Raw genomic sequence first — 27,953 nt, 5'->3', positions numbered from 1 at the left:
TTGCCTCAGTATCAACTTTGGTCTTGTGGTAGGTGGCTATGGGCCGTAACTCCATTGTGCTATTAGAAACAAGCTGTTTCTGCCTCAGATTTTACAATTGTTAAAGTAGGCTATGTAAGTTCTGGTATTAGTGAGAGTCTTGGAGAACCTAGCAACTCTTACTGTAGGCCAGCTGGGAAGAAATGCCATGCACAGCAGTTGAATTAACTGCAGATTCGCTCTTACATACTCAGCTGATCCAGAAACAGACTTGTGTAGTCAACTGATGTCCTCTTTAATAAATGTGGAATTTATGAAATCCCACCACCCTTCTCCAATGCAGGTGCTGCTGACTCACATCCTGCGCTTATTCCCCCAGCCACCTTCCAACTCGACTCTCTGCATAGGTCAGTAAAGGACAGCAAAACTTTCACAGGTTAGCAAGACACAAGGGTGTTGCCTGTTAGACTGAGACAATGTGGTTCACTTGTCTTATTTTTCTTTCTACAAAAAAGGTCGCAAACCATTCCCACAGAAGTAAAGTAGGAAATACAGGACTCAGCTAAAGGATTTCTTTTTACATCTGGCATGGTTCTTGTCCTGACAAACATGAAATTCATATTGCGAACACAGATAGTGCGGAGAGGGAAATGAAAGGTCAGCTGTCCTTCGTCCTGCTGATTAGCATAGTCCTGCAGAGACTGTCAAGTGGCTAAGGCAGCCTGAAAGGCTCGTTCGCTTGGCCCTGTGTGATGGCCCTGGTCATACGCCAGTGTGTTTCAACTCAGCTGGGAACTCTTGAGTCCAAGTGAGCAATCAAGATAAGCCTGTCATTACACTAGAGAGGAGGGTGAAAAGAAGAATGTCAGGTACTACAAGTATATGCTTTTCTGGTGACTTTGAGCTGCTCTGGAGGGGTGGATAGTTACCAACATCCTTCCCTGAGAAGGTCTTGAACCCCTGACATACCGAATGTGCCAGGTGCCTAGTGGCTGGCAGAAATATGCATGTCCAGATAGGGTGCTGCTGTTCTGTATTCTAGGCTGTGTTTTCTTGTATTCTGCTCCTCAAAGGATTTCTTCTCCTCCCTCCCCCCCCACCCCAGAGAAATGATGAGTTTCAATTTCTCTGTGCATAGACTTGTGTATAGCAGCCCTCCTAAGGATGACATTGGTATTTCTGCTGTCTTGATGAAATAATTTAACTTCATGTATTCTCTCATCTTTCCGCAGCACTGTCACATTGTGCCTCTGGCTACCAAAGTGAGCATTGTGGCATGGCAAGATTTTCTTAGCAGTAGTGCAGCTATCTTGGAAGTGAAGGCTAGGAACAGAAGTGAAATATTTCAGTCTCCAGAATATATAGGTTAATATGAAGGTTTTGGAGAACTCAAACAGAAAAATTTAATAAATCATTATGTGTATATACCTCATATATCTAGACATGAAAAGTAAGGCAGGAGGAGGAGAGAGGTTTGCTCATTGGTAAAACTATTAGTTGCATAGTCGGCTTCTGTTTCCCTTTCCTTACCCAAATCCTAAGCTGCCAAGATACTCTAGAGAGAAAAATATTTTCTCTGATGGGCAATATCCTCTATTCAGTCAGGACACATCGGGGGTGCAGAGGGAAGGCAGTTGTCCTTAAATTTATCTTTTTTTTTTTTTTTGTTTTCCTTTTTCTCCAACTACTATAATTCTAAACAGTAGATCATGGCATTTATTATTATATTAAATATATATTTGTTGCTTAACAACTAGACACACAAACTTACTCAAGAGATGAGTTATGACAACTGTTAGCCAGGATTAGTATATTCCTAGTTTGGCTGTGAATCTGCTACTTTTGATCTAGCTATGAAGTATTTACAAATTCAGACTGCCTGTGAAAGAGCTTCTGCTGCTTTTAGCATACAAACAGATGTCAAAGTGCAATTACGCCAACAGGGCAGGAAATTTCTGGCCATGGCCACTGTGTTGCCTGGTTGTTCTGTCAATCTAGCTGTGACCACAGACTTTTTTCCTTCAAAAGCAGTACTGAGAGTTCTCTTTATTTACATGTCATCCTAAGACAATATTATGTAGGTCAGCAGAACTTTGTAATGCATATAGAACTTTGTAGTGCATATCTGACCTGGGAGTCTTAACTCAATTTTTTTATTGCTGGAAAGACAAACATTAACAATTAAATATGTTTTGGTTGCGTTTAAAAATCTGATTATTATGAACAGCTGAGTGCTACTGTAAATTTATAACTGGAGCCAGAGAACCTAGTTAACTGCAAAAACAGGACAAGTAGGAGGGTGTGCAGGTTGTATGTCATGGATTTTTTAAAAATTATTATTTTTAAAGTAACTTAGGAGTTACTTTAAGCCTTCTCTTGATTTTAAAAGCCATGAAAAATGCCCGTACAGCTTCTTGTACCACTTAACCTATTTGCTTTGCTCTGCTGCTGCTGGCTTTGTTTAAAATCTGCCTAAAGATGAACATCAGTATAGGGTTTCATTTGATATGATAAATATAAACCTTATTACCCTGCACAACCTATTATGATTGGTTAAGTTGCCAGTGTTGTATGTATCCATGATTAGATAACTACTGCAGTTTTCCAATTTCTTCAAATTATATTAAAAGATCTGGATGCCAATGTGAAAAGAGATTGCTGTTGAAGCTTTATTGCTTCTAAGAAGGTCTCTAAAGTACTTGGTAGATTTGTAATTCTCAGTGTTTTTTCTGTGCATTGGATCTTTACATTTTCAATAAAAGAACTTGAGAAAGAAGCAAAATTAGTCCATGTTCCTTCAGATTCAGAAGTGGGGACAAATTCAAGGAGTCCTGAAAGGGTACATTAGTTATTGCTTTGGGATGCAGCAGCCATCTGTGATTGTTCTTTATGTACGTGGCGATTCTCCTGAGAGTAGAATGAAAGCCACTGGTTCTGATTTCAGGCTTAATTGTTCAATTACATCTCCTTTCTTATGGAGAAACACTTAGTGTTTGTGAAACAGAATTGCTCATACCACTGAGAGAAGCTTAAAACTACCATTAGACTTATGTGTCAGATCTCCAGGGAGTGCTTTGAATAACATGGGAAGCTTCAGCCTCTTCAAAAGAGACCTGGCACTGAGCAATATCTGGCTCTTCTTGTATGCAATAGGGTGCCTGTGGGGCAGGAATTGTTGTTCTAGTTTATATAGCCTGTTTATTGTCTCGTGTCTTTAGTCTGGCCTATCTATTTGGCCTTAAGTACCCCAGAAGTCCCTTTTCTTTTTTATTGCTCATTGTTATCAAACCCAGCTAACCCTTATTAATGTGTCTAGGATTTCATGCCAAATGTGAAATTATTCCTACTTGATATGCAAAATATGTTACAACTTTCTTGCAGTCCTTAACTCTTAGAATAAAATCACTAGCTGCATGTGAATCCATGTATCAGCACATGCTGGAAAGCAGCTTTGCAGAAAATAACGTGCATCCTTCTGGATATCAAGTTGAACATGAGCCAACAATGTGCCCTTGCAGCAAAGGTGGCTAAAGGTACCCTGGGCTGCATTAGGCAAAGCATTGCCAGCCTGTTGAGGGAGGTGATCCTTCCCCTCTACTCTGCACTGGTGAAGTCACACCTGGAGTACTGTGTCCACTTTCGTGTTCCCCAATACAAGAGAGACATGGAATGTGCTGGAGAGAGTCCAGCAAAGAGTCACCAAGGTGATCAAGGGACTGCAGGGAGCACCAGTCCTCTTATGAGGAAAGTCTAAGAGAGCTGGGTCTTTTCAGCCTGGAGAAGAAAAGGCTCAGGGAGATCTCATCAACCTATATAAATGTATATAAATACCTGAAGGGAGAGTGTAAAATAATATTTTTCTTCTTTTCCTAAAAGGAAGAGAACCTTGTGCATTTGTTCATGCTTACAGAGGCAGAAGGTGATAGTTCTGCCCCATTTTTCCTTCTTCTGATGGGCAAGAAGCCAAAGTAAAATGGTATATTGCACATACCTAGTTATGATATGCTTGGAGGCACATGACTGCCTAGAGGCAGTCTCCAACGTGCTTGTTCTTAGTTTTGTACCCTTGCATTACTTCTAAGGGACTAAATGTCATTCTGTTGTGAACCATTTTACCTTGCAGTGGTATTGATCAAATTTCAAACCTAACCATCCTTCCTGCTAAAACCAAGACAAGGACAGCTGAAATGGGTCCGCTGACTATTGCAAGCTTTTCGGCCACCATAGAGGTGGCACAAATGCATTAATATGTAGCTTCCCAGTTTGGGAAAATCTTGCTGCAGAAAATGGAGAAGTAGAATAAAAAGCTGTAGGAATATATCCATAATACCTATGTGAGTCAAGGCTTCCCCTTGCTATTTTCAAATTTGTTTTGAGAACTTTTCAGCTCTGTTGTTACTTTTGTAGGGAGGCATGCAAGTGCCACGTGCCCTAAGCAACTGAGAGAACCTCCTCTCCTTTAACCAAGAACAACTAGTTCTTGTGATAACTCGTAAACCTTGAGTGAACCTGCTTATCAGAGGGTTAATAAAAATGTCCCCAAGACGAGAAAACGCAAGGCTTTATTGGAGCAGTGCTGGGGTTTGTCTGTGGGGAAGTACCTGCAAATGGAACAAATTGCTTGATTATGATCAAATGGGATACTTCTGTTAATGTCATCAGAGGATGTATTAGTTTTATGTGTGTGTCTTAAATCTCCCTCTGCAATTGCTAGTCTGTTTACTTTCAGCAATAGCTCCAGGGACTCTAGATCTTCTTTTCCTTTTTCCTTTGCCAAAGTGCAGAATTGGAGTGGTGGGGAGTGAGGGAGAAGAGCGGGTTTGATTCCTGTGAGGCAAAAGTTGTTTGAAAATAAAGTCCTGCCTTTATCAGTACAAACTGCCATGAGGTGGGGAGCTAAGGCGGTGCATAAAGTCCTAGTTAACTATTTTCAGCTTTCGAATATGGGCATACTTGAAAAGGTATTTTCTAAATTACATGCATCAAGATACTAAGAACGTTTGCACCATGAATCCTCTTCCTCTTCCTCCTTGCCCCTATTTTCTAAATCAAAGATGATTTACAGCAACTTTTCTGTAGTATAAGAAATCCAGCACAGGCAACTTGGGGCAGTCTGTATCCTAGCATATAAAAATAAAGGTGCATCTGACATTGCCTATCCAAGAAAATAAAAAACACTAAAATTTACTTTTCACTTGTATATAGTGTCCACTCACATTGTTTGAAGCCAAAATATTTGATTATTTCAGTATGGGCAAAAGTTTTGCTGCTTGGAAGGCAGCTACGTATTTCCCACGGCACCAAAGCTATCTAAAGCATGTTTTGTGACCATCTTTGTTCCTGCAGCTGGTAAGCATAGCGTGCATTCAGGCTTATTGCAGGCGTAAAGTAACTTAAAATACTAGACTGCAGATCATGGATATTTGTGTGCTAATAGCAGATATCTGTGTGCAAATAGGGACAGGAAGAGGGTGGCAGCTTTGGCTGGAGAGTATCTGTGATTCTCTATATGAAGTGATTTTTAACTCGGAGACCTGGCCGTTTCTTGCTCCAAAATGTTAACTACCTGGGTGTGAAGGGCAGCTGTGTGCTACTCAGTCCAGCAGCTTCTTCCGCTTGAGTCTGAGCCCCCTTCACAGCTCCAGACCTCAAACACTGACGGATTTTAACGTAAGTGTATGTACTAGGAAACAGTGCTCATTACCTCAGACTGAAGGTGGAGTAATGCAATGAGATAATGGCCCAATGATAATGGAAACAGATACTTCAGTGCCTCTCTTGTGAGATCAGTTGCTTTATGAGGAAGGTATAATAAAAGAATATCCAAGTGTGCTTACTGCATGGAAAATGACTGGAGAACTGGTGTTTGACATAACATTTAATGCAGTGTTGCATTGAATGCTGGGCAGCAGCAGAAGTCAAGGCATCTTTTCAGGGATAATAGATCACAGATTGTATCTATCAGGTACTTTGTGCGTCCTTTGGGACTTCCAGGAAGTTCATCTGCAGGTCCTAGCAGAAACAGATTAAGTTACTTTGTTGGTCTCTACTTAGATGAACTCTTGTGATCCATTGTACCTACCTCAAATATTTTTTTGGTGGCATTGTGTATTTACTTGCCTGCTCTCAACCTTTCTGTTTTAGGGATACTTCTCATTTCAGCACTACTTTCTTAGGACAAATGACTGTTTTGGTGAGAACTCTCTCTATCCTTTTCTATCCAGAGCCTGTAGGCTATGGAAAGACACTGTATGCAGTTTACCAGGAGAAAAATCTAGTTCTGTACCCTCATTGACTTTCAATGCTTTTCCTTTTATCTTCTGTAATAGCTTGTGTGTTGAAAGTGCATTTTTAATTAAATTGTTTGCATCTTGTGTATGCACAATACATTTACTTTGAGGGTATTTTTATTACAGCATCAGTGTGGTGATATGTAATAAGTCTCAAGAATAATTGAAACTTGTGTTAACTTGTGTATGCTTTCCATAGTGATTGAACTTTGTGTTGAGTCTCTGCTGGGTCCAAGATCAGATCTTAATCAAGCAGGAAGGAAGAAAGGGCTGATGAGGGAAGGAACGTTTGTTTGTAGGAACCTCTGAAGTTCTTACCAGTTTAACAGAAACTTCACCTGTCATGTTTACTAAAATATGTACATTGCCTCCAATTTTAGGTATTTAGCTCAAGATAGTTTTCGTGTACAGCACTTAATGAAGGAAAAACACAGGAAGTTGGATAATGTTATGAATCAGCTTTTGGAGATATCTTCACCTCTCCTGTATATAGATGTAGCCTCAGAGTTTTGTTCAGGCAATCTTGGTTTATACGGAAGGGAAAAAAGCAGAGTAACCTGGGAAGGCTTTAACTGCATCACGATGTGAACAGAGCAAAGATTTAAACAACTAGGGATTTCTAGGAGAGAATATGATAAATCATTTTTCTCTTCTATTTCAGTGAGGTAGAAATAAATGTCAGAATCAGCAAGGTGCATGATTTTGATCTGGAACTTTGACTCTCTGTACTAAATAGTCATTAGTTTTTCTTTTAATCAGTGAGGTTTCTACAGTCTAGTTCTAGAAAGGCAGGGAAGGCTGGGTCTTCCAAGTCCCTCCCTACAAAAGATGAAGTTGGTTAATAATGCTTGAGCACTTGAAGACCTGAACACCCATTAAAAAGTTGACTTGCTGAATCTGGAAATGCCAATAACTACTTGCTTCCCTGAAACATTGTAATCAAATGGTTTACATTCATCATGGCATACTAGGTTTCAAAGATGGGATAAAAAAAGAGTCCTGAGTCAAGGACAGTGATTGTAATCCTGTTGCACGAAATACTTTGGGAAAGTGTTGTCTGTCTTTGCTGAAAAGTAGAGTTTCACATTGGCTTGTAGATAGTTTGACTTTGCCAAAGACGGCAGGTGAATTAACATTAATCACGCTAGCTTTGCCAAGGATTCTGTGACGTCCTGCTCATACCTAAGTCAAGCTGAGGCATGTAACAGTGTTTTGAAATGGATAGTAGTTGTGATGAAGTTCCTAATATTAAACTAAATTCAAGAACTGCACTGGAGGTTAAATGCTAGTTCAGTCTGGAGGAGTGTGTTTTGTCTGTGGAAGAGTTCCATTTGGGTTAAACGGGTAAATCAAGTAAAAGCTTATCTAATGAAACCCCCCTATTTGAATGCCATAGCACCTGCACTACTTTTTCTTAGGTGAAGCAAGTTTTTAAGTTTTCATTGCATTACTGTTGGCAAATATACTTAGGCTAGCATTCACAAAGAACTTCAGTGATTATTTTGAAAGTATGAACAATGGTGGAAAACCCAAGAGGAACCTTTGTTTTATTTTTTTGAGGCTGCCAGGATTTTCCAAGATTGGCTGACTGTACAGTGTTTTCTTACAGGTTGTGTCAAATGCTGCTGGACAGGGGGTTGCCATCACTGGGAACAACACTTTTAACAACTGGAATTGGCCTAACGCTGTTATCTTTGCTGCTACTGTGATCACTACAATTGGTAAGTATTTATTATGTCAACTTTCCCAACTAGTTTTCTGTCTGCTCTAGTTTGTGTGTACTCTCCCATTTATGTGCCAAGCTAGCCACTGAATAAAGTCTCCATGGCTGGAGGTGCCTAGAGTACGTGTTCACCTGCAGGTCCATAGAGTTAAAAAACAGTTTTTTGGAACTCTCTCCATGGGTATATTGAAATGTGTGCCTTTCCAGTAAGTAATGGATTCAAGGTGCTGTTGGGGATGACTGGTGTCATTCCAGTTCCCTTAATTCATGCACTTAAATTTCCAAATCATGAAATCCCCAAATGAAAGCATTACAAAGCATTCCATTAAACTACTACTTAAAGCATGTGCGTATGAGGATTGTATAGCTGTGCTGTTACTCACGTGCATCCTTTTAAGCTACTGAATTACCAGTGTTCCTGGTTTGCAGAACAATCTGGACTTTGTATCTCTCAAAGAAGACAAAGTAGAACAAGTGTAGTCTTCTAAGTTTCACTACTGATTTGTGCTTGTAAAACCCTCTACACTGAAAGACTTCTTCCTCTTTTGATAGGCAGATTTTTCAGAACTCAACATCATCTGCCTTCTGCTTTTACAGAAAAATATTTGCTACTTGGTATTGCTACACCCTTGCTATACACCTACAGTGCAAAAAAACCCCAGGAATGCAAAATAACTAGAGAAGGCTGGAGGTATACAGAAATGGAAGTCTTACTGTTAAACCATATGCAGTACCATGGTTTTCTTTATTATTTGAAACTCACAATATCCAGCTTATAATATAACTGATGATAAAAAGTTGAAGTCAGGAACACCCTAAATAAGAAAGCTTTGGCAGAAGTTCAGGAAATAGGCTGTTGATTTTAGAGCCTGAGTTTGTAATGCCCTTTTGGGTTCTGTGACCAGCAAAGACCTAAATTCAGTTGAAATATCTTTCTATGTCACAGCTCATCGTGCACTTAAACTCTCAAACCCTTACTCTGGAAATGTACCAGGTCACAAGTTAAATGTGCATTCTCCACCTTTCATGTGGAACCTAGCTTCAGGATGAATTTTGAGATTTTCTTCTATAAATTCGATCAGTCAAGCTTTTAACAGTGCTGATTAAGGTTGGAGAATAATATTAGAAGTTTTGAGATGAACTTTGTTTCGTATTTATCTCATCTTGTCAAGAACAAGGATGCACAAAATCTAAGAAACATTTAAAATGCAGTAATACTCTCAGCTTTCATTAATGGAATATATGTTTGCTAGAGTAGAATTGGAAGGCATCCAGATTCAGAAGATCAACAGCTGGAGCAGACTAAAGCTCTTATAGATGGTGAAGTAAGGAGCATCTGATACAGCAGAAGCCCACGCAATGTTGTTTCGTGCATAGGTAGAATTGCCTTGAATTCTCCGCAACAGGAACAGACCATGCACAAACTTATCTCTCTTAGGTTACGGAAATGTTTCTCCAAAGACACCCTCTGGGCGTCTCTTCTGCATATTTTATGGGCTCTTTGGAGTTCCTCTCTGCTTGACATGGATCAGTGCTTTGGGGAAGTTCTTCGGAGGACGTGCCAAGAGGCTGGGCCAGTTTCTGACGAAAAGAGGAGTAAGCCTGGTAAGGCCCTTGCTTGTTTACCCTTGTGCTGTGTATTTTTGATGCATGAATTAAGCTTACACTTCTTAACTTGCTTGCTAATCTTAGTAAATGAACGCTTGCACAAATATGAATTTTCCTAAATGGTGTTGCATATAAATAACTAAGAACGGGATTGGGTCTGATAAGTTAGTTCTGCAAGAAGCTTTAGCAAAATAAGGTATTGTAGAAACCTTTGATACTAGATATAGATCTTGTAGCTTCTATGGAAACATATGTCTCCTTATATTAGAAACCTGTAGGACAAATGTAGGTGAGGCTCCATTTCACAGACATTCCGTGCAAGTTGCCCTGGCATGGAAATAAGCTATTCTGCTTTGTTCCCACCTGCTTCTATGCTAGCATGAGAACTTCCTGCTGTGTAGTAAACCATCTGGAAAATAATGTTTTGTTATGAGTTACTGGCTTGTTGTTTTTTTGTTTGTGGTTTTTTGTTATTCTTTTGGTGGTGTCTTGGATGTGACTATCTGCCTTTTTCCTCTCCTCCCCTACCCCCACCTCCCCCCCCCCCCCCCCCCAATGAGTAAGTTCTAACTCTGCATGGAGATGAGAGGCAATGCAGGGCCGTAGTGCCTGGACAGCTGTGAGACTGGCTTAGGTTTTGGTTTCAGAAACAAAGCAAGAACATTACATTCTTGGTTCAGTACCTGAGGAGAAAGTACAGAAAATGATGGTGAAATGCATCCTTTTCTGGTGAAAGTACAGAAAGGATGGTGAGTGCAGCTTTGTGCAGAGGTTGCATGAGTGGCAAAGGATAGGAGACATAAATAGGAGAGAAGCATCTTTGACACTTCTAATCCTCTATACTCAAATGAATAAAGGGAAAATCGGAGGTATTGACTGCCTTTTAGACTAGAATGCTATGTCTGTATCCCATGCCTATTTATAAAATATCAGGAACTCCTTAAGCTTTTCAAGAATGTGAAAGAAAACTATAAGGAAATAATTCTATTTGAGCAAGTAGTTGTAATAATAGAGTCCTGCGTAAAGGGAAAAAACCCTAGTTTTTGTCAGATGATGCTTGATGCCATGGATGGGAAAAGAAAATTTGGAGATCCTTCCCTGACTTTTTATTTTCTTTCTTTTTTTACAGAGGAAAGCACAAATTACATGCACAGCTATTTTCATTGTTTGGGGTGTCTTGGTCCATCTGGTTATTCCTCCCTTTGTCTTTATGGTGACTGAAGGATGGGATTACATTGAAGGCCTCTATTTCTCATTCATCACCATCACCACCATAGGATTTGGAGATTTTGTTGCTGGTCAGTAACTGTATTTTATGTATTATTTCACTACGTACACATAGCGTAGCAATTCTATTTCCAAACTTTAATTAGAAAAGGTGCTTTCCCAAAACATTTTGCTGAATAGAAGATCCAATTAAAGCTAAGTACTGATCCAGTGGACTGAATCTTGGCTCTTCAATCTTCTTTTAGATACCTAATGCCTTTATTGGGCTAAGTCTGGAGATCGTAACTCTTTCAGGTGCCCCAGGTCCCTATTTCAGGCAAGGACCTATCCTAGCCACTGTGATAGTTAAGGATCTTTGAATGGGATCCAGTTTACTGAGCAGGTTGCATAAGTACTAAGCAATGCTCTCTGCAGCTGTTTAGAACTAGTCAACAGGAAATGTTAAGTATACTGGTGTCTCCCTCCTGAATCCACTGCCGTGTTAAGGGCTTTGGAGATGGTCCTTGTAAGTGGAATTCTGAATCCTTTTCTCAAGGAAGGTACTTATATCCATACCTCAATGGCAGGGAGAAGGCTTATAATTTTCAAACAGGGAAAAAGTTCATTTTCATAGCTTACAAAGGGAGGATAAATATGCTGCCATTTTGTTTTAGTCCAGTGGCCAGAATACATGCAGCCAGGAAGTGGAAAACCTGGGACCAACTGTTTCTTTCAGAACGGTTTCAGATCCCCATTTACCACCTCTCAGAGCAGTGTTCAAACAACAAAGCTTTGTTACTGTAGAAGGGAGTAGCTCTCAGGGTCATACCTTCAAACGTTTATCAGCTGCAAGTCCTCTTTCAGTAATGTTCTTGTTTTAAATTCCTTGTAGGTGTAAATCCAGATGCAAACTATCATGCCCTTTACAGATACTTTGTGGAGTTATGGATTTATCTGGGACTAGCTTGGCTTTCACTGTTTGTTAACTGGAAGGTCAGTATGTTTGTGGAAGTCCATAAAGCAATCAAGAAACGGAGGAAAAAAAGAAAAGAGTCATTTGACAATCATCCTCGATCTAAAAAGCCCCTTCAAATGGGTACCTCAAAGGATGTCAACATTTTCAGCTTCCTTTCAAAGAAGGAAGAGACCTACAATGATCTTATTAAACAAATTGGGAAGAAGGCCCTGAAAACAAGCAATGACAAAATGATTAAAGTAGAAAATGCCAAACAAAATATGCAGAATGCCAGTATGGATGCCCAGGTGACTTACACAAAGACAGAGTCATTTGAGTATGATGAGGCTTCCCTGGACATTCAAAATGGTCATGTACTGAGACCTCTGCATGATAAACGTATTGGAGACAGCCCTTTAGAAGGAACCATGTTTGTAAACCAACTGGACAGGATTAGTGAAGAAGAAGGCGAAGTGTGGGATTCCAGAGACTATCGACCTTTAATATTTGAAAATGCCAATATAACATTTGTAAATGAAGATGATGATGAAGAGGAAGATATCTCTGATGATGAGGAAACCTCAAAATCCTCCATGGATGATAATCTTGCAGAGGAATCTGAAACTGCAAAAAAACTGGTAAAATTCCCATCCTCTGATGAATCTACCTTTACCAATAATGAGCTAGAACTTTCTGTGCCTTACGAACAACTGATGAATGAATATAATACAGTAAACAACGTGAAGGCTGCAACGTGAAGTGTTTTTGACAATGGTTTTCTGAAAGTGGTCAGTGCATATTGAAAAAATTAATGGAGCAAGGAGAAAAGCAAGTTTTTGCAGCTTCTCCTGTCTCTTTGAAAACAAATGCAAGTCCCAAACTAATAAACTCCAGTGTCCTTTTCCCATCCTAAGTTGATTTCTGAGCCAGTCAGCTTTGCTTTTCTGAAAAAACTTGTAAAATAACAGTTGAATTTGGAGTCCTGCTCCTTCTTGGCATTTTATGGTTCTTGAACAACGTAGAAAAGAAAAGACTAGTTAATACACTGGACCTGCTCTGCGTTTATGCATTTCATTGAGGAAGTAGTTTGGGAGTGTAACTATACTGTTGCAAAGAGACTGTTCTGGGCATCAAATGTGTTCGGTTACTGCATTAGCCTTTCACCTCTGAAAACCTGGATTTGAATCCTGCTTTGATCACAAATGAAAGCAAGGGGTTTGTGTTTTCCCCTCCCCTGCCGCAAGTTTCCCATTGTTAAGTTGTTACCACAAAAAAAATGGTGCAACCACTAGTTGTACTTAATGAGAAACTTCAGATGGAATACCAGGACACAGATCTGAGCTGAGGTATGCTGGCAGACTGAGAAGGAAGCTTCTGAAACATCTGTCTAGAATATGTCAGTGCTTGTCAAATTATAGTGAATTGTAATTTCATAAATAAAATATTAAAATTAAAAATTCCAAAGGAATGGACTGAGAAGAAGCCTTCTAACAAGGAAGAATCACCTGGGATAAAGCTCACCAATTGGGCTGCTAAACTGCACATCAGCCCCCGGACTGTTAACAAGTAAAGTGACTGGAAGACCTATTGATCAAAGCATGTATGAGCATATGCAGGATACAATGAACTTTTTTAATGTCGAAAGTGTCCTTCCACTGTCCATTTCCTAGAGGAAATACTTGAATGAACCTTATACAGTATCTATGTACAGGTGAAGTTTTATTGACACAGTTTTGAGGAGAAAATCACATTGGGAGGCACAGATATTCTCCAAATGCCCTAATGCCTATCAGAAGGGACCTGTAGCACTGCTGCTGATCTGTGCAGTGTGATAGTCAGTATTGTTTCATGTTTCCTCCCTTCCTGCCTGTCTTGGTACTTCACACTAGACTTGAATAAGAGACGATTTTTTTGAAACAGTTGATTACACTTCGCTTATTTGTTTTGTTTCAAAGTTTGACCTATGTGCATATACAATGGTTATTCTATCCCACTTTCAAGAAGGCTGCGCAATGTCAAATCTTGGGCAAACTGAGATGTGGTCTAGTGACTTAAGGCCATAAGGCACTTTTTTAAAGGAACTTTGGCTCTAAGCTCCTAGAAGTATTGGTTTTTTGGCTTGGAGAGGGGCTTCTCATTAAGAAGGAAGTATGTCTCTTTATAACACTTCTGCCCAAATTGTTTTGGCTAGAAAAAAAGTTATACCATGGCTTTATTTTTCTTTTTCCATATCTATGTATTGACCCCGACAACTCTTTCAAATGAGGCTCTTGATTACATGTTGGCAAAAGGTACTGACTTCGATTGTATCCACTATACTTGGAACAGAAAATACCCAAGACCTTTGAACCTTAACACGTCAAGTTCTGTTGTTCTGTTCAGCTTTACAGTATTTAAGTCATTCCAGTATGTCCAAAAGTTTCTGAAGTTCAGCGAACAGTTAAAAGTTCTCATTCTCATTTTTGGCATAATGCTGGCAGACTCACTAGCTCTGAAAGAAGAGCTTATGGAATCTTGCAATGCTAATCTTGAATTACTAGCTATTTCTAATAACTGCAGATATTGGCTGCAGCTTCAGTTGCTGGCCTCCTCAAAAGAAGGAGGAGAAGGACATACAGGAAGGTGACACTCTGGTTGGATAGCTTGTTGATGGGGAAGTTTTGAAGTCATCTACTGTGAAACAAGGGACTGTCTTTATCAGTCGTCTTTTCAGAATTTTCCATGTATATGACATTTTTTTTTCAAACACAAGTTGAACACAAGGCTAGGGCCACCTCTGTTATACTGGCAAAAATGTGGAATCGACATCGTTGGATTTGGTAGTTAATCTGTATTTTATGATAATATCACTGAAAAAAGATTCTAATTTGAGATAAGATTTTATTACTGCTATTTGAAGCAGGGGTGGCTGGATGAATTTGAGTTTTATCTGACAGGAAAGAGGGAGAGACCATACTGAGAGGATTTTGATTTACTTCTAATAGACACCCACACCCCCATCATTTAAAAATGACTCCCAAGCCCTTCAACTATTTCTATATAACTGAAGGGTTGTGGTTAACAGCTATACCTTGTAACTGTTAGAAATGGTAGGTAAGACTTACGTGCATTATACACAGGATACTTGTGTAGCAAGTCTAGCCTTCTCTTTTTCTTTTCTTTTAAAAAGTATACATTAACTTCAGAGAAAATGAGAAAGCACTCCATATAGTTTTTGTTGTTCTCCAACTTGTCTTCCATTACTGATGCAAAGATCAAAGTTTTAGTGACAGTTAGAAAGCTACAAGACAGGAAAGAAGAGGCTTGCTGAAAGTGCATGAAATGGAAAAGCATACTCCAATCTCCATTTAAAAAAAAATAAAAACTCTCTTTAATACAGAAATAATACAACCCAGACACTTGGCTGGGCTGCTTTGATTGGGAGGAGATGTTGCACACTGCAACCCAGACTCTGCGTTCTCCATAGCGAAGTGCACTTGTACGCCAGAGCTGAGAATGGATGGGATCTGTTTCATATTATCAAGTTAGATGTGGCTCTCTGGCCTTTCCCAGTGTAGTCAGCATAGACTCTAAGTCTTCGTAGTAAGTATCATGGGATTTAAAGTAATAGTTTAAATTTATTAAAACAAAGTATAATATTCCTGCTTTTTCGGGAAACATGATCACACCTCACAAAACTGTTCTCAAGACATCCCACCGTGTGCCTTAATGTAATCCTAACACTGGGAAAAAATTTCTTTTTACACAGGGGCCATCACAGTTGGTCTCGTTAAGCCCTACTTGTTTTCAGTCAGTGTTTTGGAGGATTTAGTTGGCGCATAGCTTTCATATTGGTTCTTTCCAAGAAGTTGAACCATTTCCCAGGGTTTTTAAAGTTATGGTGCCATCTCAGAATTGCCGAAGTGCTAAGCAAGACAGCTTTTTGCCTGCCTGTCTTCCACGTCTTGAGAAAAGCAGATGCCTGGGGGATCCAAATTAATGTCTTTCTGCCTTCAGATTTATATGTTCTGAAGTGAGTTAGAGGGACGTCCAGACTGGATTCTGAGTTATTCAGCCCCAGAAGTGCCTGTGAGTGAATTCCCCCATGCTACTTGGTAAAGTCTTTTATTTATTTCAATTACCTGGTCGACCTGGAAACATTTTCTTCAGATGCCATGTAAGATTTTGGTTAACCTATAATGTTAACAGCTGTCTTAATGCTATGGAATTGGTTTTATAGGTGAGACACATCTCCTCCCAGAAAGAGGGGAAACGGGATTTTTTTTAAAAGGGGGAGGGGGGGGTAAAATCCCAAACCCTGAAAGCGCATATAAGGAAGGGATGGAATAGAAATGGAAACTCTTCTTTCTAGCTATTGCCTACAAATAGATTGTATTTTCAGTCGCATTATGTGAAGCATGGGTCTCCTTTCACAATATAAACTTACTAATGTTGCCAAGATGAGCCACTGCTAAAAAAAAATAATCTTGAAATGTGACAACAAAAGGCTATTCCTACAAAAGCCCTCTTAAGTGCTATAGACTGTGACCCCATCCTTGACTTCATTGTGACACTTCTTGATTGTCTTCTGCTATTGAAGTTTATTTTTACCGGGAGGGCATCATTTTCAGATACATATCTCACAGCAGGCAGTCTAACACATCTAATACACTGGTACGAAATCACTGAGGAAATACAAAAAGTGATGTGTTAAATTTTTTTTGAACTAATGGTTTGTGAATCTGTTGCTGGCAATAGATGTCACAAAACATGCAGAAATAAAACCAGATTGATAACAGATCCATGGTGACACAGTTGTATATGTTGAGATTTTGATTTTATTGTTTTTTTCCAGTTGATCTGGGAGAGTATGTGTAGCGACAGACAAGCGTCACTGATGAGGAAAGCAAAAAGCAATATACAAGTCTGTTGACCTAAACAAAAAAACCCAAGAACTTTATTGTAGACTTGTAATTTTTGTGCCTCGTGGGATTCGTTCCATTTGTGATGGATTTACCTTTTAAAAAAATTAGCTTGTCTTTCATATGGCTTTTGAAGTTTGTACAGTTCTGACTCCTGTCACTCCATGATATGCCTGTCTGTCTGTTCTTTGTTGCTGATTGTCACTGGAATCACACTGTATGTAAATATTTGCTAAGTCTTTGTAAAATGTAATTTATTTTAATATTTTGCAATAAAAATTTTACAATTTATCCTCTTTATCATGAGTAGAATGGCAGTCAAGGAATGAGATTTCTTTTTTACAAATACTTTATGTTTGTAATGCACCTCACAGGTGAGACTGGTCCTAGACCAAAGAGCTTGAAGGTAAGGAGCTGATAAAGCAAGTTTTATGCAGACAGAGACCTGTACTTTTATGGGGTATTGGTGACTTCAGTTCAACAGCATCTGGTCTTCAATTAGATATAGCATAGTAAGGTATTATTCAATGAGGATTTTTGACAGCTGTTGAAAGATAAACAAAAGTTTATTCTAGGGGCTGTGTTTTTTTCAAGGGGCTGTTTTTAAAGTAGATGCACTGAGACAGGAAGTGTTAGAATTGACAGTACTACAATAAAATAAAACAGGCCTTTGACTGCTTTGAATTTTATGCCAGAGCTATTAAAATAGCTGAGTAGATCTTTATGAATTTTCACAAGGTTTCTAGCAGCAATGCTCACTACTTACAGTCCAACTCCAGTAGTTTCCTTAAAACATCTTGGAAAATAGATAACTACTTATCTTAATGGGTAGCAAAAAGTGGCTTTGTGATACCCATGGTGGAGATGGAGCCATCTGCAGAAATTGGGACAAACTCAGCCTGAAGGCAAAGAAGCTGACCCTTAGCTTTTAGGCAACTGAGTGAAATTGCTGAGGCATGAGCTAGGAAAGTGGGGGGAGATGCTGTTATTATTTAAGAGTAGCCGATCTCTACATTTTCTTCCAGCTCCACAACAGAAGAGTAGTGGAGGAGGAAGAGGTGCCTGAGTGGTGACTGATGCCAAAAACAGCCAAAGAGGGAGGTTGGGTCCCTTCATGAGGCTGAGGGCAGGACATAACATCGAGTCTGGTAAACACCTGATAACATTTCTATTGCTCCCAGCAGGTTGGAGCCCACAGACTATTGTTCACCTTTTGCCCTCAGTATTTTAGTAGAGTGTTAGTAATTTATAGGGGGCAGGGTAGTAAGAACTAGGAAAACAGGACAAACCTGTATCTGTTAAGTGCCTGTTCTTATGGCCCATGCCTGGCTTGTGGGTTCCCCTGAACACAATAGCTTAATAGATAAAATCGCAGACCAGCTGACACTTAAAAAAACTGAAATATTTTCACTGAGCACGTATCATGGGTCTTTACAATGCATGGTGCAATATGATACCAGCAACCTGCAGCTCATGGAAATGGAGAACTCAAACTTTTAATTCTGGGAGATGAAGACGGTGACAGAGCAGGTTGCTTTTCAGGACCATTTTACACAGGAAAAAGCTATTTCACTCCCTTCAAGGAAATTTCCTGTAGCTGGACTTAAGTCGTGAAGAACCTGCAGAATAACTCTTTCAACTCTTAAGCAAGGACTTGTGGAGAAGTGGGGGAGGTCAGGAAGTTTCTTTTTTTTCAAATTCATGACTTGCATCTTGTGCCTTTCAGCAAGGGTTTGGTGTTTTTTGATGTTTGTTTTTTGTTGGGGTTTTTTTGTTGTTTGATTGATTGATTGATTGATTCAGTTTTAAACCTTTTTTTAGCCTCTACCTCCCCATGAGTAAGAGAATCATAGAATGGTGAGGGTTGGGAGGGGCCTTAAAGATCATCTAGGTCCAAACCACCTGCCATGTGCAGGGACACCTTCTACTACACCAGGTTGCTCACAGCCCCATCTGACCTGGCCTTGAACACCTCCTGAGGTGGAGCATTCACAGCTTCTCTGGGCAACCCATTCCAGTTGCCCCGCCTTGGAGTGAAGACTTTCTTCTTTATATCTAATATAAATCTCCCCTGGAATAAAAAAGGTTGGGCCGAGCATAGCACCTGCTAGATTTTGGCTTCTTTTTGTTCCAGAAAGCCTTCATAGAACTCCCCTGACCTGCACGCAGATGTGGCCTCCTCCACATCCCCTGCCTGGCTTCACAGTGTGATTGCAGGCTGTGGCTTTATTTTGACTCTATGCTTGAGGAATAAAGGGGAGCAGTGGGTGGGAAAGCAAACCTAGCCCTGTCAGGGGCCATGCATCTTGCTGAGAGCGAACCTGTTGGCATTGCCTTTCCCTGGCTCTTCCTCAAACATGTCCTTCACCTACAGGTCTTGTGCAGCCTGGGATACTTGATGAGCTTGCTAAAGGATTTCTTTCTGCTTTCATGTTGGCAGATGTCGTGGGCTTTAACCACGACAGCAGATACCTTCTGCAATGCAGCTGATGTGACTGCTGCTGACTTCTGGTACACAGGCAGCCTTAGCGGGGGAAAAGGGGTGCACTACTGACCTTTACTGCCTTGATTTTCATCCTAGCTCCAGAGAAAACTGGACTCGTAAGGGGTGACTTATGAGAGGGTTGTGATGTTTTGTGGAAACACAGAAAAGTGTGCAAGGTAGGTGCTTTGTGTCTTGGGATGAAAACAAATTCAAGCAGTAGTTATCTTGGACTACACAGCCACCCTAGCACAGGGAGTGGTACTGTGACTGATAGGAGCACAGAGGTCCAGAATGAAACACCCACAGAGATTCAGCTCACGGACCAAGGAAATTTTTTATTTCATATCAGAAGGGCTTATCTGGAAAGGGGGAGTTGAGGGGCACTGGGATGCTGGTGGCATTATCCTGCACAGAGGCTCCCTGAGAGCCAGGTACCAGGTTCTAGCTAGTAGGGCTTCTTCTGAAGGCCAAGTTTCCAAGTACAGCCCACAGCCAGGACTCTTCCTGATTGAAAAATATATATATGAGAAATACATCGAAATAGGAGAAATATTCTGACGGAAATATTGTAATAGTCACTTTGGATTTTACAAACTGAAATGACTGTGAATTAAGAGAGGTTTATTTGCTATTTTTAGAATATTTTTTATGGGGTGCCTGAAGTTACCTCCCTTTTATTGCTCCTTGCTACTTGTAGGAAAGAGTAGAAGAGAGATGCTGATAACTCTTCGTATTTTGTTGGTTATGTTGTTTTCTACATGGAGGAAGCTGTGGAACGTGCACCCTGCCCCCCTTTTCTCCTCACTAGGGTGGGGCTGTGAATGACCGAGAAAGCAGAACAAACAAACTGAAAAGATGAATTCTGAAATTGGGGTGAGAAGGTTAAAACACAAAATATCTGAAGTAAAAGTTAGCAGTTTTCCCATAGACAATCTTTGCAATTTCCCATGCTAACCTTTTAGGAAAGCATGCAAAAGAATTTTGTTAAATATGCCAAATAAAAGTACTTGTGCTTTCAACTTAGATCTATGCATTATTTAGGAAAAAAACAAGTACTTTGACACACTTTTAATCTTATTTGAATATAATATTTGAATACAGAAAGCTCTGGGAAGACCATACAGCAGTCTTCCAATGTCTAGAGGGGGCCTACAAGAAAGCTGGAGAAGGGCTTTTGGCAAGGGTATGTAGTGATAGGACAAGGGGGACTGGCTTTAAATTGAAAGAGGATAGGTTTAGATTAGATACTAGGAAGAAATTCTTCACCATGAGGGTGCTGAGACACTGGAACAGGTTGCCCAGAGAAGCTGTGTCTGCCCCATCCATGGCAGTGTTCAAGGCCAGGTTGGATGGGGCTTTGAGCAACCTCGTCTAGGAGAAGGTATCCCTGCCCATGGCAGGGGTTTGGAACTGGATGGTCTTTAAGGTTCCTTCCAACCCAAAACATTCTATGATTCCGTAAAAGTAGTGTGTGGCACCATCCTGTGCCTTTTAATTGTAAGGAGAATGAATCCAGTCTGTATGAATGACTATATTCCCATACCTAGCGCGAAAATCCTGTTCAAGGCCTGCCAACAGCTTTGGACACTTCTTGATCACATTTTTGTTTATCTATCTAGTTAAGTTTCTGGGTGTATAAGGAAGTATAATTCCTAATATTGCTAAGATCAGAGACAAAAATCCTCTTGTGTGCTTCTTTGTGGGTTGGATCCTACCCATACTGATCAAAACAAACTGGGTGCAGAAGAGCACTCATTTCTACATACTCCCGGTTGCTGGGCAGAACTGCAAAACATGTCCATGTGAATGTGAAATAAATCCATGTTCATGTTGAAATAGAAGTCACAAGCTTCTGAAGCTAGATGATAAGTGTTTACTCGTAAAGCTGTGCTGTCCTTCTCTGGCAAACTTCATATGTGCTGCTTATCGGTTGTGCATTGGCAGTGGGTGAAATGTAAGGGAACAAATCAAGACTTGAGACACAAGTCTTGATTTTCTATTTTCTATATTTTCTATTCCTCTTAGCCAGGGACTTTTGCCAACTCCATCTCTGGCACGGCTGGAAAGGAAGGAAAAATAGTAAGCTAATCAGTCGGCTTTTTAATTGCTGTTTAGCATGGGAAATTGGTACGAAAGCAGGAGCAAACAGTATACCTTGGACATCTGAGGGGGATGCTGCCCTTTTTAGCTGGTTTTGTGGCTCTCCATTTTAATAGAAAATTAGTGTCTTAATTCAAAGCGAGAAAGGCATGCATGGGGGGACTTTCCTTCATGTAAAAAAGACCAGGTTTTAAGATTTTCTTCTAAGCTGTGTTTCTCCAAAAAGGGAAGCTCTCTAAAATATCAGACTAGACTCTGAGATGTATATAGGATCAGATGACGGTAAAGCAAATATCTATTTCTAAACTTCAACCTTCAGGTTCTATAGTGCAAGTAGTTCTGTGGTGCAAGTTCTCCATCATTTACAGCTGCTTAAATTGAGGAGATTCTGACATCTAGCCCCTACTCTGATAACCCCAACATGTCACTCAAGCAAAGTTAAAGAGAAGTGGTGTTGAATTGAGAACAATTTTTATTTTAGGGCAAGAGACACAATTTTTATCAAGTACACGAAGAAATCAGAGACCCAAAACTATCGTAGCTGAGGAATCTGTTATTTGTGGGGAGACTTGCTCTAAACCACATGGAAATAAGTTTTCTCGCAAATTATTTCAAGCAGTTTTCTGAAGATGTTGTCTGGCCAAGTGATGCTGACTTTTCTGAGGGAGTTTAGTTTGATTATGTTTATCAGTAGCTGAAAAGTATAATCTATGGGGGCATAATAGCTGAAAGCTACAAAATCTGCAGGAAAGAACTGGCAGCCTGTTCAAATGTGTAGGCTTAAGACAGACTTTCTTTTAGAGAATGCAATAAAAAAAAATATGGTGGAAACGGATTGAAGCTCTAACTCGCTTTTATTTAAAATTTCTGACCCCATATATTACATGCCTTCACATGCTATGTGGTTTTGGAAATGCTTGGGATAAACTTAGCTTACTCTGGCACAGAGAGAGAGGAAAAGGCTTTGGGGTTATCACAGTTTATTTACTGTAAAATGACCATTCTTTAAAATGACAACAAGAATCAGGATGGGGAGAGCAGCGAATGGTTTCAAACACTATTCTGCTCACACCTACACAGTAATGACCCAACTCGTTATTCACAGAAGGATACCACTTCCACCCCTTTCATCTGTCTCTTCTGGCTCCCACCAGTTTTCTCCTTGATTATATGTCTTAATTTTCCTTTTCCTTTGCTTTGTTGCATTTGTCCTGTTACAATTCCCATGGCCCCCTAGGAATGTCATGGCTGCCTGCAGGCAGGACACAGAGGCCACTTGTCTTTTCAGGCTGATAGCCAGAAGACAGATTTGGCTTCTCCCACTCAAAGAACACCAGCCTGAACAGCTTCAACTAAAGGAGACAGAGGTTAAAAAACCAAGGCACCCAGCTGAGTGGTCCTTCACTTTCTTCAGTGAAAAAGTTCAAGCTTTTGCACATATTCAGCCATGCTATTTTTTATCTGCTGTGGATTTAGATTTGCAGTGGTGTGGTTTGGTAAGGGTAAAGGTAGAGCTTCACTACAGGGCCACGAAGCGGACTAGACAAGCCTATCTAAATACTTGCAGAGGCTTGTAACTGAGGTTGGGGTTCAAAATCTGTTTGGAAGAGGCTGTGCCTATTGGGAGTTGTAGTTGCACCCTTTCCAGCTCCATATTCCTCTTCCTCTTCCCACTCCAGTTCCCTTTTATTATCACTCCAACACCCCCCAGTTCCACTTTATGATCATAGTTGTCCCTACCACTTCAGCCCCTGAACTGGGAGGATAAAGCTTAGCTCTTTTTAGTCTGGAACTCTCCAGAAACACTTCAGCTTGTTGCTGTGTGTTCAGACTGTTTGACATGACTACATTTGTCATGTAGATGTGACCTAAAACTATGTTGCAGTTGCACCAAGTAAGCAACAAAGTTATCACCTGTTTAAATAAACCTTTGGCTCTTAATCAAGAATTCAACAGAAGAAAAGAAATCGAATAGAACAAAATATGTTTGATTATTTACTAAAGACATAATGGCCTGGAGACTGAAAACAAAGAGTGGGACTGAGAGCCAGATGGCAACCAGTATAACCTAGACAGCCTACACATCAAGTCTTTAGGGTACAGAAAACTCCTACGGTGGATTTTTTTAAGCACTAGAGAAATCCATATGTGCTACTTCTCCAGTTATTTATTCCCAATAAATGCCAAAACTGTAACTTCAAAAATATCATAGATCAATGTCCAGTGTCAGAAACTGTTTGAGTATTTCATAACACTTGAATGTGAGTGGCTCCGGAAAACCAGTGAGAGGGCAGGAGTGGGAATGGGGTCTCGCACCACAGCTGTGCAGAAGACCCCATTGAGACATTTGTCATCTGTGTTACCAAGGAGTCTATAGAAAGGTAGTAATGCATGAGAGCACAAGCTCATAGCATGGATTTAGCTGGTGCTGTGTGCCATAGTTGAATTATAGCGTATTATAGTGCTAGGGAGTGTAAAGGGAATGTTTTAAATGGGGCAATCAGCTAATTACAGGCACAGAAGAACAAATCATGAATATAGCAAGTGCCACTGGCCCCAGGCAGAGTTATCGGTTGCAGTGGCATTCACATAATTTGCATACCTCACAGCTGACCAGTCACAAACTGAGGCAGAGGAGTCTTCTTCAAGTACCAGAGATAGCTAGCACAGAGTAACTGCACTTGTACACAAAAACGTACAATGGTAATGAGAAACAGGGCTAGATGGGGACAGTCATCATCTAGAGCTTTGGCAAGGAGGAGAACAATGTTGTGACCGTCACTCCAGAGCATCATCTGCACACAGTAGGTACTCTACATGAGGGAGAATAAGAAAGCTTGTTAACTGCAGATGGCAAAGATTCTTCTACATACCTGTGTCCTGCTGAACAGATCTTTGCTTTGGCTTACGTTTAGGTCTGGCTGATATTTGAAGTGGGAAGGGTAAGAATAGGAGTTTGGGTGAATGCAACAGCTGTAACAGGGCACTTTCACTTGCTTCTTCCGTTGGGACTGAAGGCTCTCTCCTCAAGTATTCCTGTGCAGTGGGACTCTGGTATGTTGCGTGTTCCCTTAACAGGAATGCTCAAGAGAGGAAGGCAGAGTATGTGCTGCCACATGTCACCTGCTGGGAAAGGAGTTTGGGGAAGCAAAAATTAGCATCTACTCACAAGGAGCAAACAGTAGAGAGAGGTGCTTGATGAGGAGTGTACAACATTCTCTTGTGAAGAAGACTCTTCAGGGGGGCAGCTGACAGTTACTGAGGATATACCCTTGCTTCCTGTTGCTCCAAACTATGAGGTGTCTCATTTCTTGTTGCTGCTTCTTCGTTCACCCATTTTCTCACAGCGGAGGCAGTGCTCCGATCCCTCAGGATCAAACCAGAACCTAGGTAAGTGTCCTTCACAGAATCCCTAACGCAAGCTTAATTTTCCCTCATATGTTCAATGCTATTTATAGCCTTGGAAGGCCAAAGAGTGTGAACAGATCTCTTTCCTCTCTAACTTCTGACTCTGCAATAAGCAAGCCTGTGCAACTGTGTGCTGACAATGAGTAGCTAGATAGTTGTAGCTTTGGTGAGATCTACTGGCACTGTTTCTACCACCTCCCTTAGTAGATTCGGGTTTTTTTCTGGTAGCATAATTTTTCTTATATGCAACTCTCTGAAGTTTAATTTCATGATCATTTTCTGTTCTTATTACCAAGTAGAAATAATTATTTCCTGTTTTCATCTTAATTTCAGTTTTTGGTTGCTCTCAGTGCAGAGGCCTCTGGGCAGCTAAATAGGAAGAAACTAAAACCAGAAAAAAAACCCAGCATGCATTAGTATAGAGCCCATATCAGGACACTCTTGAAATCCTATCCTCCAACCTCAAGAAAGTCAATAAATTAAAATCAAATAAATTATCTGGAATAGCATCACAATTGCTACTGAGTAAAAGAATCTGGGAGTAAAAGTTCCCCCACCAAAGAAGTGTGATGGCTTCTAAAAGTATGAGTGTTATCCTGGGATGTATGAGAAAAAATAGCATGTGTGAGAGATGGGAGGTATTATTCCACTCTTTAGGACATTGAATGGGCTCAGATCATCAGATCTTAAGGAAGCTATAGATAAGATGAGAGTAGTCTGTATCACAGCAACATTTTAAGAAAGCATGATGTTTGAGAAAACAACTAGAAAAAGCTGAAAATGGGTTTATTCAGACTAGAAAGGAAAGCAAACAGCTGGTACACATAGGTTTTCTGATGGGTTAAAGACTGCTCAGGAGTGCTAAGTGGGGGCTAAACTATTTCTTGCAGACCTTGGAGAAAATAAAAAAAGGAATCTTGCAAGAAACAAGACAGGTCTGATGTTACAAAATGCTTTCCAACTGTAAAAGCAATAAACTCTCCTAGATGGACATAGACTTCAAACTATTGGAGGACTTGAGAACAGTTTAGAAAAACGGCTGTAAGGGATGGACTTGCTGCATTTACTGTACAGTACAGAAGGGCAGACTCAGTAATCTCTTGAGGTCTCTTTTTCAGCTTTACATTTCTGTGGTTTGTGCCCATTTCTAAGATGTACTTTTCTCACTCCCTAACATTATTCCTATATTGTATAATTAGGGTTACTCAGCATATTGTCTGCTAGAAATCAGATGCAATATTTCATACTCATCTTAGAAATAAAATATTCTCTTCTACTTACCAAGATTAAATGGCTGCCTGAACATGGTTCAAATGTATTATCATAAAAAAGAATGAAACCTTGTAAATAATAAAAAGATAAAAGAGATTTCATATAATTTCTATTTCCTGAGCTGCCTTAGTTGTTGAGCTCATTGGAAAATGGTGTTGTATAGGATCTTCTTGTTCATTGCCTGGCTCCCCTTCCTAATACTGAGTGTTTAGATATAATAGTGTTAAGGCAAAGTTTGTGATGCCTAAGCCATCTGTTTTTCTTCTTGAAAAAGAAGACAAAGACTTTTTTATTTTCAAGCAGCTTCTCCTTGAACAGTGTATCCTCCTTGCCTAGCTTTTCCTCCCACTCCTTATTCTCCTTCCATTGCTTTTCAACCACATGTATGGATTTTTTTGTGAAATGGATGAATTGGTTGTACTGTACATCAGTCGTCAGGCATGTAAAGTTCCAAAAGTAATCTCTTGATTATAATTGTCTGGATTCTGAATTTGGTGGCCTTTCACTGCTGTGTAGCAAGTCCCTGCTCATTTACCCCGCTGTTTAATAGAAGGGATAGAAAAAGAGGTAAGAAATTCTATGAAAGGCTTTGCCTTCCAGAGTAGCACAGATGCTTTGCACGGCCCCAGCTAAAAAGTAGCAACTGGTATCTCAGAGGAACATCATTCCCTTTGTGGGTGAGGGAACTGGCAAAACCTCTGACTGTTGGGAACTTTTATACAAACAGCTCTCTCAGGAAAAAGAACAAGAAGCTTATCTACAATTCAATCCCAATTTTATCCCTGTTTTGGGTTTTTTTCTTTTGGTGAATGGTTTTACATCAGCTCCTGAGATACACGCCTAAAGTTTTACAAAATGTTAAGCTATTTCTGTTTCTCGAGTAGAGAAATAAACAATCTTCTTGGACACCTAGGATTTGCTTGTATAGAAGAGAAGCATATTATACTGAACTGGTAAATCAGCTGGACATATGATTCGAAATTGAAGTGAGAAAGAAAAGCTTCCTTTACTACAGTATGTTAGAGACCATCTGAAACACTGATGTAAATCATGTTTTATTCAGCTCAGGGAAAGTATCTAAGTAAGATCTGCATTTCTGAGTCTCAATTTCTTGGGTTATTTGAATTACAAGGCCTTTAAAGATTGGTTATATTACAGCTAATTCCATTTCCCCAGGCTAGAGCCAAAAACTTCTTTACTCTTGTATTTAAGCTTTCCTGGTAAAGAAATGGGAAATATTCAGCTGCCATGAGGTCCGTGTGATACTGATGGAAGGCCCTTCCTTGCAGCCCATGTTAAAGCGGCCATTCAGGAAAGACAGAGGGAAAGCTGGTGAAGTGAGGGTTGGATCAGTGTAATGGTTCATAACCAGCATGTTTTCCTTTTCTAGGCATGCCAGGGACTGACAGCACCTCAGCCAGGTAGAGATGTATCTGTCCCTTTGAGGACAGACCTGCTTCTTTGAGGCCGAGAGCCCCTTGGGTCCTGCAATGCTGTCACAGCAGCGCAAGCATCACCACCATTATTCACGGTGCTTTGCTGTGTCACATTGAAACTTGTGGTCGCAAGAGAAGAGAAAGAGCTAAGTAAGTGGTCCTGGGATGTCTCTTTTTCCCAAACTCCCATTCATTTTTGTGTTTTCCCCTAACTCATGCAATTTCTCTGCTCTGCAGGGCAACCTATGAGATTTCTCACATCAAGCCTAAAGTAATCTTTGCCCTCTACTGGCATTCTGTAAAAATACAGGAGCACACCAAGAAATAGCTCCATCTCTTCGGCTATTTAAAAACACAGAACAGGAGGAGAAGGTACACAGAGACTACATGCAGTCAGTGGTGGAATCATGCTCTTAAGGTGGGGAGCAAACCTTCACGAAGGCTCAGTGAGCAGCTTCCTACAGCTCCTCTAGCAATAACATCCTGGTTACTGCTAGAGGAGATAGGGCATAGCAACCCCTTCCCCTTACTCTGTCCAGATGTTTGAAAGAGAAAAATTTGTCGCTTTTAAAAGTTATGTCTGATTTCAG

At 40.2% G+C, this 27,953-nt stretch overlaps 1 protein-coding gene across 1 annotated transcript in view; it reads left to right on the top strand.

Annotated features, from left to right (window-relative positions):
- The window catches only part of KCNK5 (potassium two pore domain channel subfamily K member 5), a 35,736-nt gene extending 18,783 nt beyond the window's left edge, over nucleotides 1–16,953 (top strand). The window contains exons 2-5 of the mRNA XM_030499499.1: nucleotides 7,879–7,990; nucleotides 9,431–9,597; nucleotides 10,730–10,898; nucleotides 11,699–16,953. Coding sequence (XP_030355359.1) covers nucleotides 7,879–7,990; nucleotides 9,431–9,597; nucleotides 10,730–10,898; nucleotides 11,699–12,519 — 1,269 coding nt within the window. The 3' untranslated portion in view covers nucleotides 12,520–16,953. The remainder of the gene's footprint in view (nucleotides 1–7,878; nucleotides 7,991–9,430; nucleotides 9,598–10,729; nucleotides 10,899–11,698) is intronic.
- Nucleotides 16,954–27,953: the final 11,000 nt, after the last annotated feature.

The sequence above is a fragment of the Strigops habroptila genome, chromosome 10 (assembly GCF_004027225.2).
Source record: "Strigops habroptila isolate Jane chromosome 10, bStrHab1.2.pri, whole genome shotgun sequence".
Taxonomy (NCBI): domain Eukaryota; kingdom Metazoa; phylum Chordata; class Aves; order Psittaciformes; family Psittacidae; genus Strigops; species Strigops habroptila.
Note: the sequence above shows the minus strand (reverse complement) of the source record. Positions and strands in the feature narration are given on the sequence as shown.